General features: G+C 47.3%; 1 protein-coding gene across 9 annotated transcripts in view; it reads right to left on the bottom strand.

Annotated features, from left to right (window-relative positions):
* Positions 1–18,338, bottom strand: part of Uvssa (UV stimulated scaffold protein A) — a 42,377-nt gene extending 24,039 nt beyond the window's left edge. For 2 of the 9 annotated variants that reach the window (NR_153107.1, NM_001081101.2), the window contains exons 1-7: positions 17,859–18,165; positions 17,536–17,635; positions 8,875–9,205; positions 8,025–8,145; positions 6,824–7,219; positions 5,005–5,117; positions 4,677–4,805 (exon numbers count right to left, since the gene is read on the bottom strand). Coding sequence is in view for 4 of the 9 variants with exons in the window: in NM_001081101.2 (NP_001074570.1) it covers positions 4,677–4,805; positions 5,005–5,117; positions 6,824–7,219; positions 8,025–8,145; positions 8,875–9,205; positions 17,536–17,633 (1,188 nt within the window). In the remaining 5 variants the exon portion in view is untranslated. Of the gene's footprint in view, positions 1–4,676; positions 4,806–5,004; positions 5,118–6,823; positions 7,220–8,024; positions 8,146–8,874; positions 9,206–17,535 lie in introns of all 9 variants that reach the window. The other 7 variants (XR_003955709.1, XR_376825.4, XR_003955710.1 and 4 more) reach the window with 6 other exon arrangements.
* Positions 18,339–18,565: the final 227 nt, after the last annotated feature.

Here is an 18,565-nt window from a genome sequence, read left to right as displayed (position 1 = left end):
GACAAGTCAGACTTGCCGATGTCTGAAGTCACCGCTCTGAGCACCACTTGGTGAGAATTCGTATTTTGTTAATTACACAATACAAGCTAACCATGATCAGAGCTACATAATGAAAAGGCAGGCAATTTAAAAGTTTTCAAAGGATTTTTATCAGTGTAAATAATGAGGCCGCCATGGATTACTACAGCTCTTCTGTAACAGAGCAGTGGAAACCAACTCGACCAAATGGCCCTGCACATTGATCCGCTCGAGATTTATCCCCAGCCTGCCTTCAAACTGAGCTGAAGGGAGCACACTCTGTAAGGCAAATGCTTAGACGTGTTTAAACTGGTTTAAGTATTTCTGAAGACAGACCATCTGTGTCAAAAGGAAAGCAATACTGCACAGAAACAAATAGCAACATTCAAAGGGGCTGGACTCCATGGATGCCAGGGGGGAACAGGCTGGACCAGCGCAGCCTGTCCCCACCCAGCCTTCCAAAGACAGCCTGCACCCATACCAAGTCTCACCTGCTGTTTATGACTGGCATTACTGTATTTGTTTCAATCTCACACATTTGTTAGAAGTTCTAAAATGTTTAAATCATGCATTATTGAATTAGTGTTCCTCGCTCAGCCTGTTCTACATGAGGAGTTAACGATGCCAATCCCGTGCTAAATGGGGAAACACTAGGAAATGATTTCAACCCTCCGTAAATTTTATTTGGAAATTAGTGAACACCTCATCATGATTTCTAATTAAAACAGCTCTAATTAACATAGACATTCATTAGCCCTCTCCATGCCCTTCCCCCACAAGACACTGTGGTGCAGCAACCTTGCAAGGAGCTGCCCACCAGCTGCAGGAAGGGCGGGCGATGTGCAGATAGGCAGTTGCTGTATCTATTCTGAGAAGCACTGCTCACCTGAGCCTGGGCGCTGCCACTCACAGACCGGGAGCCGCCAATCACTTCATCTACAGACAGCGACTCACTCGCTCTCCAGCTGCGGCAAGCAAAATCTCCAAGGACTTCAGAACAGTGCCTTTCGTTAAAAATCAGTTTGTAGAGACAGGTCTGGGAAGTGTCCATTCAACTGACAGCAGCGCTGAGCAATACCTGCCTTCCTACTGAAGGGACGGAGGGCATCATCAATCCAAGGGCTACCACCTTCTCAGGCCTGGGCTAATGTGCTGACCTATGTATGTGACCAGAGGACTCCCATAACACCGTGAAGGGCCTGCCTTCACAGCAGGTCCTGCAGGCACAAATGGAAGTAGCCAGGCTTCAGCTGTGAGGCTGCCATCTATCTGCTGAGATGCACAAGGGGTACTAATCTGGGTAGGAACAGGCTAGCAGCCACTGAGTGGACAGTGGAAAGAGGACAGACCCTGGGTATCACATCAACCTGAATGCCCACTGTGTACCACAGAAAAACTGCATTCACAGTGTTACAGTGCTGGGTCTCCACTCTCATGCCTGTGTCTCATGGGAGTTAGGAGATGGCCAGTGAAACTGCCCTCAGTCCTGGCAGCCAAAGTACTGACATAGTCATGCTATGACCAGTGATGACTTACTATGAGCCCAATACCCCTTACGCCACAACAGAAATCTAGGACTGCAGCTGGATTAGGACAGCTAAGAGGAGTCAGGGCAAGCTACTTAGTCTCTTTTTGGTGTAATACTAGGGATTAAACCTAGTGCCTCAAACATGCTAAGCTGCACTCTACCACTGAGCTAAATCCCCAGGACTCTTTGTATTTTGAAACAAGGGCTTGCTAAATTGCCTAGTCAGTCCTTCAAATCACTCTATAACTAAGGCTGGTCTTGAAGTAATGATCCTCCTGCCTCAGCCTTTCAAGTAATTGGGAAGACAAGCTTCTATATCCAGATCCAGTTTCCACTCAGCTGCCTTGAATGCATGGCTGTTACCATACATTGCGGTATAAGCACACAACATGGATTTTTTTTGACCTGGGCTCTGGGAATGCAAGCTGCTGCCCCTGAAGCTGGCTGAACTAAACGCAGAACCCTGACCCAGGAGGTTGCATGTCTTCACCATCACCCACAAAGGCCTCATGAGTGCCCTGTAGGTCAGAAGAAGACTGCCCAGGTCTCCTCTAGCAGCCAACCACTCAGCAGTCAGGAAATATGGAGATAAGAGACGAGGGTAAGGCAACAGCACACACCACCACCCAGCTTTACCTTCCTGACAAAGCTGCAAGGCAAGGAGAACAGCCAGGTTGCTAAGACCCTTAGGGCTTGCAGTCCTGCCAGCCCCAACACTGCTGTTGGTCCCAGTAAGGAAATGCAGGCTAGCAATACCTAGGCCTGGCAAAACCCTTCTGTACTACCCAAGAGTATTCAGAGCTCTGTGGTCACTCCCTGGAGTACGAGCTATCCAGGGATGTTCCTACACTGCCAAGGCCCTCTAGCAAGGTGACTGTCCCACAGAATGAGTTCTTCAGGGAGGAAATGGGGTACACAACATAATAGTGACGTGGCCTCACGTCACAGGCTGGTTGTTAGGTCACCCTGAAAGGTAGCCCCATATGGCGCAGCCTTGGCCAAACTGATCGCTGATGACTACGGACACTGAGTTTAGAGAGAAAACAAACTCTTCCTGACAGCTGCAGTGAGGGCCAGAGTTGTCACTTTCCTCGTGGCTATAGAAATGTTCTCCGCTGTAAATATATTGCTCAAAATTAATAAAGTTGACTTAGCTAGGTAACATAACAAAATGTAACTCTCATAAGCTGTTAACGACACATACCACACACTGCCAGACAGCCTCAATTATGGCACTGTATTCCCATGATTGCCATAAACTCAAGCACGTTGGCTGACTGAAAGAGGAGCGAGGTCGCCCTCTGCTGGCCCACATCACACACGACCTCTGCAAAGCTGGGACCATCAAACAGCTGCAAAAGTCAAGAGCTCCCTCCTGTGTCCTCTGGCTCCAGCACCTGAACTGTATCTTCAATGTACCTACTGGCTGCCACAGACTGGTCAACATGGTGCTAGACATGGAGTGTTCTTGATTTTAGGCTGGAGCAATGGATGGCTTCAAATCCGATCTTTCCCTCAGTAAAGACAGAGTTAAGTCCACCTCAAAGCTACTTTCCAAAATAGAATTTATAAGTCAGACTGCCCAGGTCAGTTGAACCACTAACCTCTAAGGCAGTGCTTCTCAGCCTTCCTAATGCTGCCATTTACAGTTCCTTGTGTTGTGGTGACCCCAACCAAAAAGTTGTTTCCTTACTACTTCACTTCTGTAATGTTGCTATTCTTATGAATCATAATGTAAATATCTGATATGCAGGATATCTGATATGTGACCCCTGTGAAAGGGCCATTTGACCCCTCAAATGGTCGCAACCCACATGTTGAAAATCTCTGCACTAAGGCAAGGTCAGGGACTAAGCTCACAGTTCAGGTTTGGGATTTGGGTTCAGAACAGGAGTCCATGGGGATGTGGCAGCTCTGATGTCTGTTTTCTCTGTAAACCAGCTGAGAGGAGCCAGTGAGATGTCTCAGCAGGAAAAGGCACTTGCTAAGGACTTGAGTCCTGTCCCTGGACCTACATGGTACAAGGAGAGAACACACACACACACACACACACACACACACACACACACACACACACACACACGTTAAAACTGAGAGAAACTGAGAGCTGAGAGAAACATGGGATGATGATGAGCTTGGAGTTCTGGAAAGAATTGGGTGACACAGAGAGGCTGGACTGTGACAGTTTTGTGTCTTTCAACTAAATCCCAAGACCCAACTCCCCTAAGACCAGCCATCCCCTCAGCTCTGTGGTCACCTATGCAGAATGCCAGTCCCATGTAGCCCAGATACAGGCGCTCTACTCCTACTCCTCCGAGGGCAGCGCCTCCTCCAGGCGCAGCAATGTACTCTGCCTTCCAGCCAGTTCCAGCGTACCTCGCATGGACGGCCTCTGTGACCCCGAGGTCACTACAGGACTGTGTCTTTGCTCACAACTGGCACCCAGAACACATGCCTACACCTCTTCACCTCTCTCTGGCCCTGCCTGGACTCCCATCTCTCTAGCCTCAGCAAAAGGACCCATGTATCCCTCTCTGATCTATTTTAACTCCAGATCCTCACTTGGGGAGATACAGTACCTTGCCAGCCCCCTGAATCATGAGAGTACCCTGTTGTTGCTCACAAACAACCTGGCCTAACAGACAGGCAGTCTTCAGGTCTCCACCCAAAGTGCACGGTGTTCATGCTCATCTCTGACTGCTCCTGAGCACTCTGTAGGTTTTATTTTGCCCGACCTGCCCAAAGACACGAGTCCCTATTTGCTAGCAACTCCCCAGAAGTCCCCACCTATTTAACACAGCCTGATTCTTTGGGGGTCTCGGGAGGAGCCCTTGACACATGGGTTTTCAGTACTTTCAAAGTATCCTTGGCTGAACAGACACCAACAGCAGGAATGTAGCGACCATGGCATGAATGACTTCATGGGAAGACTTGCTGAGGGACAGGACAGAATCCCAAGCCAAGAAGAGCAGATGGGTCCTCTCTTGGGAGAGGCTGATCTGAAACTCCCATCACAGAACTTAGTAAGGAAAAAGCCAGAATCCTCTGAATCTGATGACGCCTGACTGTTCAAATGGCCGAGTGGAGAGTCCTGGGACCTTTCAGCCTCAGCTCCATGAACTGAACTCACCCTGCTCCTCTGTCCTCTCCCAGGCTCAATGTTCAGTTCTTCATACTTCTTCAGGGCAAGTTCCAGTTCCATTTTCAGGTCAATGGCCTGTTTTAAATGTGCACTGTAGGTCCCTGCACGGGTAAACCGCTGTAAAACAAAGAATGACTCACAATGGTTCCGGACAGTCCCCAGACAGCCCATGCCCCTTCCTGTAGGAAGAGACAGGGTGCCAGGGAGAGGGAGAATGCTCATTCCCACCCAGGACAGTGTTCTTGCCTTCCACAGCCTTGCCTTGCCTGGGCTTTCAGCCCAAGTTCACTGCTGCAGGCCGAATGCCCTGCCTCACCTGGACCCAGGAGCACACAGTTGGCAGAAACTTGTTCTGGATGAGTTTGAGCGAGTCCCGAGCAGCATGGAGCACAGCAAGGTTGTCTTCATTCTCCTGAACCTTCAGACCATCTAAAACAAGGCAAAGTAAGTATCGTGGTTTGAATATGCTCAGCCCAGGGAGTGGCACTATTAGGAGGTATGGCCTAGTTGGAGGAAGTGTGTCATTGTGGGGGTAGGCTTGGAGACCCTCCTTCAAGCTGCCTGGAAGCCAGTCTTCTCTTATCTGCCTTTGGATCAAGATGTAGAACTCTAAGCTCCTCCAGCTCCATGCTTGCCTGGATGCTGCTGTGCCTCCTGCCTTGATGGCAATGGACTGAACTTCTGAACCTGTAACTCAGCCCCAATTAAATGTTGTCCTTTATAAGAATTGCCTTGGTCATGGTGTTTCTTCATAGCAGTAAAACCCAAACTAAGACAGAAAGTCACAGAGGGATGCTGAGGCTGGACACATAGCAGAGGCCATTAAACCCACTGGAAACGTGACTCCTAGCTGGTCTCAGACACTGAGAGAAAACAGTCTTTAATCTCAATCATTCTGGCTCCATGCAGACATGGCTTCCCACCCAGAGGGCTAGATCTCGCAGAGCCGCCTTCTCTTGCCTCTTCTCTCAGGACTGCCCTCACCTTAGTCCCAGGGTCTCAGTGACCCCTGCCATTCTGCCTTTCCTTGACAGGTCCTTCATTTCTTTCACAAGCCCTGCTAGGCAGGGCCTCTAGAAAGGACCTCTCTAGCACCTGGATGAGTACGAGGCAAGGTGCAGTGCCTCAGAGACACAAACTTGAAGCTGTGGAATCTGGAGAGCTCCAGGCCCTTTCAACCATATCCCACATGGTGAACACATGTACCTATGAGGATACCTGATTCAGCAACGATGGATGGATGAACAAGAAAACACCTCTGTAGCCAGGCAGTGGTAGCACACGCCTTTAATCCCAGCACTTGGGAGGCAGAGGCAGGCAGATTTCTGAGTTTGAGGCCAGCCTGGTCTACAGAGTGATTTCTAGGACAGCCAGGGTTATACAGAGAAACCCTGTCTTGAAAAACGAAAAGAAGAAAAGAAAAGAAAAGAAAAGAAAAGAAAAGAAAAGAAAAGAAAAGAAAAGAAAAGAAAAGAAGGGCTAGTGAGATGGCTCAGTGGGTAAGAGCACCCGACTGCTCTTCTGAAGGTCCGGAGTTCAAATCCCAGCAACCACATGGTGGCTCACAACCATCTGTAACAAGATCTGACTCCCTCTTCTGGAGTGTCTGAAGACAGCTACAGTGTACTTACATATAACCAATAAATAAATCTTTAAAAAAAAAAAGAAAAGAAAAGAGAGAGAAAGAGGGAGGGAGGGAAGAAGGGAGAGAGAGAGAGAGAGAGAGAGAGAGAGAGAGAGAGAGAGAACGAACACCTCTGTAGCCCAAGGCTGAAATCCACGGCCAAACACAAACACAATGCTGTCTGTAACATGCTGTCATTCTAAACACAGCAAGAAATCATGCTTTGCTCACATTTTCCTCTTAGCAGGTGACCCTGGTGGACCTCCAGGTGGATGCCCATACAGCCTGCCAGGGACTTTATACCCTGATCATAGCCTCACTGGGATAGGACTCTAATAGCAGAGAATCCCAGCAGGAAAGACTAACCAGATGGAAGTCCCTCTACCCCGCATAGTCCAACCCAAGGAGATGCTGTCCCTACGTCTCAATTCTACCATGGGATAAGCCATTGCCAGTGAGAGAGTTACAGACCTGACGAGAGCAGAGGGTGCAGGCAGCAGTGGCCAGTTACCTGAGGGGACTTCAACATCCAGCGTGTACTTGTGGGAACCCAGTCCATGGCTCCGCAGGAAATCATCCGGGTCGCTGGGTTCGTCCTCATCCCTGGAGGAGTCTTTCATGGCTGTTTGGGGTAGTGCCTTCAGACCAACAACAGATCCTACATGGTATGCAGAGGCAACCAGGTCCTTGCTACAGCATGGCTGCTCTTCATCCTGGGGTCCAGAGAGACCAGACTCACGGGGAGTGGCCAGGTCCGGGCTCAAGGGGCAAGGAGCATAGCCCTCTGTCATGCTAGACGCTTCACCAAAGAATTTATCCTCTGGGCATGGTACAAAATCCAAGGGCACCAGCAGCTTAAAGCAGTTCTCCACTTCTGTCAGGCAGCATTCAATTTCATCATACATTTCTGCAGACATTGAGATACCTATTTACTCTGTCATCTTGAGTCAAAGAGCAACAGATGGCCAAGACTGCTTCCCAAGACACCAAGGGGACATGATATTTAAAAAAAAAAAAAAAAAGCCAAGTGGACTGGCATATAAACCATACTTTCAACTATTTAATAAGCTATCTAACACAGAAACTCAGTCTTTGAAGTAGATCTCTCATTATGGTTGTGTGGCAGCTCACAGAAGCCTACATGACCACTGAAGGCCAACCTTCCAAAGAGACCACACTTCTATACCATCACCATCACACACTTCCCCTCCTAGAGCCCTGTAAGCCATCCACAGCACAGCTGTCTGCTTGCAGCCCTCTCCAAGGCCGAGGCTTCCGAGGCTAACAACTAGGGCAGGTGTGAAGAAGGCTCTGGACACAGACAGAACCCAAGACCTGTATCTGAGAACAGAGAGCAGCTGACCCATCTCACAAGGACGAGCTCCAAGGAAGGATGCGGATCTGGGGAAGGGAACTAGCGAGAACAGATGCTGGACATGAGGAGGACAAGATGGCCTCCTGCTAGTGCAGACTTCTGAGATTCACACCTAGACTCAGCCTCTGCTCAGGGAGTCTTGAGACAAATAGTTACAGGTGGACCAAATCACAAGGAGAACACAAGCACTACAGGCACCCTGTGAAGGCTCAACCCCACACCAACCACTCTTGCCTTGCAAACCTGCCTGTGTGGGCCTCAGATTAGATTAGAGAACAACTAGGAGACAAACACAGGGCCATGGGGGCAGCTTCAAGGGCTTAGCCTCGGAACTTACCTTCCATTTCCCTCTTAGCCCGGTCTGCACTTTCTCTGTGGATTTTATCCAGGTGCTTCTGCTTCTCCTCTTCTCGCTTCCTTTCTGCCACAGTCCTAACATTTATATCCCGAAAATCTACCTGAGAAATCGAGAAGGAGGTTTAGGATTGCCTACAACAAACACAAACCCAAAGGAGGGGAAAAAGACACATTGCCATCAACACAAGGCCAGGAAGGATCTCAATGGCTGTCAGTCCACAGCACTTCAAACAAGGCTGCTTCATCTTGCCACATCTTCCACCAGACATCCAGTGCCAAGGGTAACATGTTAGGAAACAACGTGCTCCTAACTGCAGGTCAGGGTTACCAGATAGACCCAGAGGCTAACCACCACCCAGAAGTGAACCCCAGAGAATAGGGAACACCATACAGGGACCACAACCATGCAGAATGGCCCAGCCATTTGCCTGTGCTGCTGACAGGGGCAGGGCCACATGTAGGTAGTGACAGGAGGGGTGAAAGAAATAACAGAACGTGGTGTCTTATTAAGCACAGCACCAGTCAGAGCCCACAGCAAGAACTGAGCATTGCTTACTGTCAGGAAAAGGCTATGTCCCAGAAAGGGGAGCCCACCCTAAAGCAGAAGGCATCTAGGATTATGATTCTATAGGCTCAGCTCCTCCCTGGCAGGGGCCAGGTACCCCGAGGCTACTCTGACCTTTAGGAGCTTCCTCCATTCTACATGCTGATCCAGCTGCCCTGCCTACCCAGCCTGTGCAATGTCAAACACTCAGCGAAGTGAGCTCTCTCACCCATTGGCTGTCCCTTCACCCCAGCAAAGAGCACTTTACTGTCCAAGAACCACTTACCTTTTTGGTGTGTTTTAGGAAGTGGTAGCCCAAGGCTAGCTTCTTATAGGCCTGCCCAAACTTCTCATTCCAACCTTCCACAGCTTGCATGGCTGCCTGCCTTAGCCTCTGAGCTGCCTCCCGAGGGGGTGGCAGGGGACGGTCACTATCTGTGCCCAGTGTGAGCTCGAGGAATTCCTGGAAGTCAGAAACAAGCAGCATTCTGAACTGATGAGAGCGGGTGAAGAGCTCATCCACGATCTGGAAGGCCGAGAGGCGGATCTCGGCATGGCCCTGGGTCAGCTGTGTGATCAGCAGGCGGTAGGCATGGCTCAGCTGCTCCTCGGAAGACCTGGGAACACAGGCCAGCCTAACTGAATACTTACTCAGCAAAGACAAATCAGCGTCACATTTTGGGTGGGGACACTACATTCACAGGTCTGTGGGGGGGGGGGGACTGTGCTCAGCATCCAATCCTCATTCTCCCCTTCTAAAGCTGAGTAGACAGACCAGTGTCTAAGCACCAAGTGTGGCTCACTCCTGGCCTGTTTCTGTACTGCCCAGGAGACAAGAGCATTTTCTACATTTTCAAATGGCTAAGGCAGCTGTTGGTGTGGCGCAGTGGTAAAGCATCTGACTAGCTTGTGTGAGGTCCTCAGCTGGACCTCCAGCACTGTAAGGATAAACATGGTGAAAACACAAAAGAATACAAACGTTACATTAAGAATCAAATGGGGCTGGAGAGACTGCTCAGCAGTTAAGTGCACTGACTGCTCTTCCAGAGGTCCTGAGTTCAAATCCCAGCAACCACATGGTGGCTCAAACCATCTGTAATGGGATCCGAATCTCTCTTCCAGTGTGTCTGAAGACAGCTAAGTGTACTCATATATATTAAATAAATAAATAAATAAATAAATAAATAAATAAATAAATCTTTTTAAAAAATCAAATGTCAGGGGCTGGAGAGATGGCTCAGTGCTTAAAAGCCCTAGCTGCTTTCCTAGAAGACCTGGGTTCGATTCCTAGCACACACATAGCAGCTCATAAATCCCTACCTCTGGTTCTGGGAGATCTGACATACTCTTCAGGCCTCCCTAGGGAGCTGGCATAAATATGGTACACAAACATACATGTAGGTAAAACACTTGTACACATAAAATAAATGTAATAAAAAATGCCAATGGCTTCTGTTGAAACACATCTACCCTTGGATGGTCCCCAGCTACTCTGACAGCTGACATCCACAGCATGCACACATCCTTCACAGGATAGCAATAAGACAGAATAGGGCAGAGTAAGGGACTAAGGCCTTGTGCAAAGCCTCCCAAGATTAGCATATGAAAAAGTAAGTTGGAAAAATTCAGCTAAGACCAACTGAAACATGCTGATGCTACTGGCCCAGGAACAGAAGCACTCCAGAATGCCTGAGAATAGCCAAAAGTTCATTAGAATACTAAAATACATGACCCTGGGTGGAAACTTAAGATGTTAATGAGTCATGTACTATGTGAAGATGTATACAGAACTGTATGTAACAGGACATGTACAGGCACACACATGCCATGCCATGCATGTGGCAGTCAGAAGACAACTTTCAGGATTCAGTTCTCTCATTCCCAGTGCCAACTTAGGCTGTCAAGCTTGTAAGGTGAGTTTCTTTACCCACTGAGCCACTAACATGCCACACCTATCACAAGAGAGTCTGGCTAGACATCAGCAGAGGTTAGGAGTTAGCCCTTCATGAATCAACTGAATGTGCTGTTAAAGTCACATTCAGGGGGTGGGGGTGGGGTTGGGGGTGGGGGTGGGGGTGGGTGCATACCTTTAATCTCAGCACTCTAAGAGTCTGAGGCCAGCCTGGTCTACACAGTGAGCTCCAAGCCAACAAAAGCTACATAGTGAGACTCTGAATCAAAATATAAAACATAAAATAAAATAAAGTCACCTTGCCCTGTGGCAACTCCTTGGAAAGGACAAATTCAAAGGAGTCCACTAAGCCACACCCACACACAGCTCAGCAATCACTTTCCTGATGGCGGGCCTAGGGTAGAGAGGGTGCTGGCAGGATGCTCAGAGACTCAATCATGCAAGCATCTGTCCCGAGCACTTGGGCAGCGGCAACAGTGCAGTGGCTCCAGTCTGGAACATTTCTGGTCACTAGCTCTGGTGCATGTTTCTATCTCCTGGTGCGTCCCTGCACCATGGAAGCTGTGGCTGCTTCTCTCCAGCCTTATCCTTCATTGCAGACCATCTCACTGCTCTTAACTTCAACACTGCTCCCTGTGCCACCCATATTCTACCCCCTTTCACCTTGTCCTCCCTCGTCATTCCCAGTAGACAGTCCATCTCTACGGCCACTAATTGAGTTTCCCAAATATCTTATATATACTCCCTTACACATGAGCCCAAAGACAAAGAGAAAATCTGCCCCTTTCCACTTTTAACCTCAATGACAATCCGGAAAAACACAGAGCTACCCATGCAGGCAAACTTCTCTGACAAACCTAGCTGCCTGGGACGCTGTAGAAGCTCTGGTGAGAAGCCTCTTTTCACTAAGGTAAAGAAATGTGCCTGTAGCAGGGACTTGCATTCCATTACCTGCAAAGTTAAAGCAGGACAAGGTTCCTGAAGAGACATCACTAGCTGGCTCCAACTCTAGCTGAGAAGGAGAAACAGAAAAGCTGGTGGTTCAAAGCAGTGTTTCTAACCCTTGGGTAAGCTATACTCAATTCACCAGAACCCCCAGAGAGTATGATAGACTGGGGACACCCCAATCTGGCAAGCATCCTAGAGGATTCTGCACAATACAGAGGGAGGCACTTCCTACTCCCAGAGCCTGTTTCTTGTCTCTCCTCTTAGGACACACCCTATGTTACTTTGAATGCCCAGCTACAGTGCATCCTCAAGAACTGATTGCGTTTCATCATACACTGCTGAAATAGCTTAGCAGGTAGATATGCTTTCTGGGCATGTCTGGAGATCTGAGTTTGATCCCTGGAATACACCTAAAGGTGGAAAGAAAGAACCAACTCCACAAAGTTGTCCTCTGACCTCCAAAAGTTCACAGTGATATCTGCATACACCTGCATGCATGCACACATACACTCATGTGTGTACACGTACATACATTTACAAAATAATAAACTTTAAAAATGCAAATAAAGAAATATATTTGATCATGAGAACCTAAGGGGGCTAATATTTTACTGTAACATCTTCTGGTCTCAATACAGGCTGGCTGGTGGGAGGTTTGGCCAAAGGTTGGAAGGATCTCTACTTGGTCCTCAATATTTGTACTCATGACAAAAAGCAGAGGCTTTTGGAAGAAAAGAGGAAGTATAGAAACAAATTATTTATTCAAACTCTCATGGCTGTCCATTCTGAGTGAATATCCTCCCAGATCAGGAACCCACCTATTGGGATCATGATACTCCAACAGGGACCCACAGATGTAGGCTGGTGACAGAAAGCCTCCTTGTAGGGATGAAAACTTAGGAAACCTGTTAACTATAACAGACCAGAGAAGTTGTTCCATGTCTTCGTCACTGTTCTGGTGGTGATAAGACACCACAACAAAGGTAACTTAGAGAGTCAGGGTTAGAGTTGGGGCTAGAGTCCACAATGGTGGAGTGCTAGCTGAGCACTCACATCCTAAACCACAAGCAGGAGGCAGAGAGAGCACTGGGATGGCAGGGCGCTTTGGGAGCCTCAAAACCTGCTAGGTGACATACCTCATCTAACAGGAAATGACTAATGTGGGAGGGAAATGTTAATTTTATTTTCAATTCTGCTTTGTTTTCTTTCTGTCCTGATTGTTTGTTTGTTTGTTTGTTTGTTTGTTTGTTTTCTGTCAGCTTGACACAAGCTAGAGTTATCTGGAAATAAACCTAGGTTGAAACAATGTCTCTATCCAATTACCTGTAGCCAAGTCTGTGCGGCTATTTTCTTGATTAATACTGATGTGGAAGAGCCCAGCCCACTGCTGGTGTCCCATCCCTAGGTAGATGGTCCTGACCTGTATAAGCAAGCAGGCAGAGGAAGCCGTGGGGAACAAGCCAGTAAGCAGCATTCCTCCATGGCTTCTGCTTCAGTTTCTGCTCTGTTTTTCCTCGGTGGGCAATGTGACCCGAGAGTTTTAAGATGAAATGAACCCTTTCCACCACCCCACCCCCCCTGCAAGTTGCTTTTGGTCATGGTGTTTTTATGACAGCAACAGAAAAGTAAAACACAGCCTTTAAGCAATAATGCCAGATCCCTACTAAATAAACTTGTGCATAACCAGGGTTGATGGGAATGCTCGAAAGCCAAAAGAGGTACTGTTTTCAGCCGTAGCCTTTGCAATCACCCAAAACATGGTCCAATAACAAACACACCACTGGGGGGCCCTCACCTAAAAGTTAGGAGCTTTCTTATATCCATAGATTACTTCTACAGCTAGGCTATAATGTGGATATCCAGGGTACTTGCAAGCGATACCAGCCACAGCAATGCTCAGACATGAGCCTGCTAAAGATGTAAACAGCTTCCATTGTTTACTGATAACTCCTCAGGGTAGACAGAGGCCTATTCCATCCAGACTAAAGAACTTAAGAATGTACTCTTGATGTCTAATAATGAACTAATGAAAGAAGTTAGTCTCTAGGATAAAACCTGTTTTGAGTCTTCACAGTCTCCTGAATACCTTAAAGAAGGACTGGAGAGATGGCTCAGTGGTTAAGAGCCTTTGTTACCCTTGCAAAGGACCTGAGTTCAATTCTCAGAACCTATGTAATGGCTTACTACCATCTGTAACCCCAATTCCAGGGAATTCAACAAGTATACACTTAGAGCATACACACATACATGCATGTGAGCCAAGTAGTCATACAAAGTAGATAAATAAATCTTTAAAAAAATAAGAATCCTTAAAGACAATCTTGTTTACATAGGCAAACTGTTTTTTAAATGTAAAAATTCTCTTCAAGCCAGGCAGTGGTGGCGCACACCTTTAATCCCAGCACTTGGGAGGCAGAGGCAGGTGGATTTCTGAGTTTGAGGCCAGCCTGGTCTACAAAGTGAATTCCAGGACAGCCAGGGCTACACAGAGAAACCCTGTCTTGAAAAACAAAAAACAAAGAAACAAACAAAAATCTCTTCAAACAAATAAATAAAAAAGTGTCTTAACTTCCTAAATATAAGGTAAGTCCTAAAGGTAAGTCCTATTTACAAATCCATCTATAGTTGTAACCTTATGCTTTTCTTCATTACTTGTGGGGATATATGCAGGTGGGCTTCCTTGTTCATGTGTGTAGGTACATGTACATGTGCATATGTACACATATGTGTGTGTGCGGCATGTGGAGGCCAGAGATCAACATCAGATGTTGTTCCTCGGATGCTACTTTGCTTTTTGACACACAGTCTTTCACTGGGATCTGGAGTTCAGTGATTAACACAGGCTGGGTGGCCAGCGAATGCCACTGATCCTCATGCCTGTCTTCCCAGCACTGCCATTACAATGTATGCCACTACACTCAGATTTCTGCATGCACGGCAGGGATCAAACTCAGGCTCTCATGTTTAGCAGTACCTGACCAACTAAGACATCTCTCCTGCCCTCCATTACATTTTTTATACTGTTGTATAGTACAAATTCAATGATTATAACCACACGCAATTTTCCCCTTACTCTATTCTAACGGTGAATTCCTTTTTGAAATTATTCTTTTGCACCCTGTAAAATTTTCAATATATAATCAACAGTTTTTTCTTTTCCAAGCCTAAGGGATATATCTCACTCTTAAACTCAAAAGTTAAGATGAGGTCAGCTGTCCTCCAAAGCTTGATAGCTCTTGATGTGCTAACAGAAGCCCAGAGGTAAGCCTACCTCATGCTCAAAGAGAAATGCCAGTTTGGTTCCACAGCTTAAGATAAGATCAAAACAGTATTTCAAATATACTGGGAACAAGCAGCACAAAGACGGCTCTCCTGGGCAAACACTCGGTTATGCTTTTCCTGATTATTGCCCTTTGAAGGCCTGTGTTGTCTAGGTGCGTTTTTTGTTTTTGTTTTGTCAACTTGACACAAGCTAAGTTAATCTGGGAAGGGGGAACCTCAATTAAGAAAATGCCTCTAGTAGATGGACCTATAGGCAAGTCATGTGAGAAGACCCAATTTTAGCTGGAGAATCCAAATTCTTCTCTCTAGTCACTGGACAGCAGTCTTGTGGTCCCTCTTACATGGCCTGAGCTATCAAGGAAGCACTTATAGAAGCTAGATGGGAATTTTTTTAACTTGAAAAATTATTACTGTGTGTTTGACTATATGTGTGGGTATGCACTCCACAGCACATGTGTGAAGAAGATGGAACAACTCTATGGAGTCAGCCCTTTCTTTCTACCTTTGCACAGGTTTCTAGGATTGAACTCAGGTTACCATCTTAGCAGGCCACCGGACTATCATTCTTTAGCTTCCTTAAAAGATTCCTAGATCCATAGATCTCAAGTGGAAAGGGAGGTCCAAAAGGGCTTGTACAAAGCTTACATAATTAGAATAAAAAGAAAAGTTGGCAAAGAGGAAAACTGAAATTCTCTCACCTAAAACCAACTAAAACTGACTGGAATCACTAACACGGGCCCTCTAGAGTGTCTTGATGGCAATCTATAGAATAATAATAGATTATCTATGGGATAATCTATAGCTCAATAGAATACTAAGACATGTACTTCCCGGGGAGGGGAGGGGCTCAAGATGCTAATGAGGCATTGTCTTAGTTAGTTTTCTATTACTGTGATAAGACACCACAATCCAGGCAATTTAGAGAAGGAAGAGTTTATTGGGGCTTATGGTTTCAGAGGGTGAACCCATGAACATCATGGGGGAATACATGACAGCAGACAGACAAGCACAGTGCTGGAGCAATAGTTGAGAGCTCAAATCTTGAGACATGAAGTAGAAAGCTAACTAGAGATAGAGTGGGCTTTTAAAATCTTGAAGCCCACCATGAATGACCTCCTCCAACAAGGTCACATCTTTTCCAAGCCATTCCACCATCTTGGAGCCAAGCACTCAAATACATGAACCATTCTCATTCAAACTATCAGACAGGGAATGCATGAGGTGGTAATGTAGAAATACAACAGACAGAGCAGCAAATGCTCACAATAAGATATAATAAGCCCAACTCTTTGTATAGCAGAGACATCCGAGCTGTTAAACTTTTCCCTGCTTGAGCCAGCTTTCTCCCTTGGAAGGATCCTCACTCTTAAGAAACTTTCTTGCTTTAGTTGCTACTACACAATCTTTGTTCTGATACATGAAAGCCTAGAACCCCTCTAGAGGTGCCCTCTGAGCCCCAGTGTCAGCCAGACAGGACTGAGTGCATAGACCAGAATCCTCTACAGGAAATGGAGCAAAAGGTTCTCAAAGTCCTCTGGGTTGCTCCTCTATTCCCATTTCCATACCCTATGTAAATCACACTTGGAGGTTTTTCTGGGGTGTACAGCTAAACCAGGCCCAGAATTATTGCAATGTGAATACTCTACCACTTCAGAAAGAATCATTTAAGTTCTCTCATTTTATAAACAAAGGCTCATTAGTGACCAAGGCAATGAAGGAATTTTGCTTCTTAACCAAATAAGACTGCCTTGAGTAGCAAGGCAGGGAGCATCACAGTGCTTCCTTCCGAGGGATTAATAAGGATGAGAACGACTACTTTAAAGATTGGGTCCGGGCTGGAGAGATGGCTCAGCGGGTAAGAACACTGACCACTCTTCTGAGGTTCTGAGTTCAAATCTCTGCCACCACATGGCGGATCACAACCATCTGTTATAAGATCTGACGTCCTCTTCTGGTGTCTGAAGACAACTACAGTGTACTTATGTATAAAAATAAATGAATCTTTTAAAAAAATATTGGGTTCTATGATGGTACATGCCTATGACCCCAAAGGAACACTTAAGTGGAAGCAGGAAGATCAGAAATTCACAGCCAGCCTTAGCTACATAGTAAAGAGGTTAACCTGGGCTACATGAGAATCTGTCAGAGAGAGAGAGAGAGAGAGAGAGAGAGAGAGAGAGAGAAGAAGAAGAAGAAGAAGGAGGAGGAGGAGGAGGAGGAGGAGGAGGAGGAGGAGGAGGGAGAGGAGGAGGAGAAGGAGAAATAATAATAATAATAATAATAATAATAATAATGATGATGATGATGATAATAATAGGTAGCTCAGTGGTACAGTTTGCTTGGGGACAGCATGCTTGGGGCTCCTGAGCATCCCTGGGGGTGGGGCGGGGGTGGGGAGGCCAGAGCCACTGACCCAATCATGAACTCTTTACTCCAACGGAAAAGAAGAGGATCTACTTTTACTGACATAGTGTGATAGCTTTATACCTTACAGAAATCGTCAGAGGCACCAAGTTCAGAGTTTGCGCGACATTCTGGACCCAGGTACACCAGGATTACAGCCCCAGAAATCCTTTAGTGGTTCCTGAGACAAGGCCTTACTATGTAGCCCAAGCTGCGGGGAACTCATGCTACTCCCAACTCTACCTCACAACAGGCAAATGCCACCATGCCCTGGTGATCAGATAATTCCTTCCTAGGTAGTGAATGCAGGAGGTGGCAGAGGTGTACAAGAGGGCAGAGGGTCCACAATCTCCACGGTGTGGGTGCTCAGGGGACATTGGCACATTTAGCCTCAATACATACTTGCAAATTTTCTTCAGTTCCTTCATTTTCTGAGCATTGAGTTGGGATTCTCCTGAAGTTGTGAGCTCCTCTATCAACTGTGAAAGTTTCTGATCCATATCTAGAAACAAGGGACGCGGAGATGCTGAGTTAACATACAATAAATACTTCACGGTCTTAGTTTTAAGTTTATGGGGGACTCCAAATACTGGGGATTACGGCAAAGGCCCTAGGGTGTCTCTGTAGGTTGTCTCCCAGGCGAAGAAGGCTAGCCACCACATTCCCACGGAAGGCCATCAAGCCCTTCGGTGATAATTAGCTAAGGTTTTAAAGATGAGACTAACTCCGGCAGTCTTCGGTCAGCTGTGTGGGTGACGTTACCGCGGGCTAAGGGGAAATGTCACTAAATTTTAAGCAAACTGGCCGCACAAGAAACTCGCTCTCTGCAAGCGACAGTCTCTGGACAACTGCGGGGGCGACTGATCCGACCCTGCGGGCCGAGAATCTGACCAGCCACGACCCTCAGTCCGCCGCACTCGCTGCCTCAGGAGACGTAGTACCAGCGTCCCTCAGCCCCGGTGACACGGCCCGCAGGATGCAGCAGCTTGTTTCGCCCACCCCTTCCGGTGTAGACAGAGCTCTCTCTGTTACAGGCCCCAGAGAGCAGCGGGCACACACTCGCGAAGACCCGCGGCGCAGGAGCGGAAGTCACCGCGACGCGCCCGCTCTGGTCCAGTCCCTTTCAGATGAGGCAGCCACCCGTCTCCGTCATTTGCCTGGAGCGGCTCCACAGCGCAGGCGCGAGGACGCGGCAACGCGGTGACGCAACGCTCCTCCAGGGGGCGGGGCAGATCGAGAAGAACTAAGCGCGAGAAAAAGGAGGCGGGAGGGCCCGGCAAGTTCTTAAAGGGGCGGTGGCTTTGGGTCAGGAGTATGAGACTGAGGTGCAGAAAGAAGTTTTGATCTGGGGATCAGTTCTCTGGCCACCAGGAGGCTCGCGGCCTATGTACAGCCTCTGTATATCTGCTAAGAAAGCTCAGAAGGGAATCTG

This window comes from Mus musculus, chromosome 5, assembly GCF_000001635.26.
Source record: "Mus musculus strain C57BL/6J chromosome 5, GRCm38.p6 C57BL/6J".
NCBI lineage: Eukaryota > Metazoa > Chordata > Mammalia > Rodentia > Muridae > Mus > Mus musculus.
The sequence above is the reverse complement of the archived record's forward strand: the minus strand, read 5'-3'. Positions and strand labels throughout refer to the sequence as shown.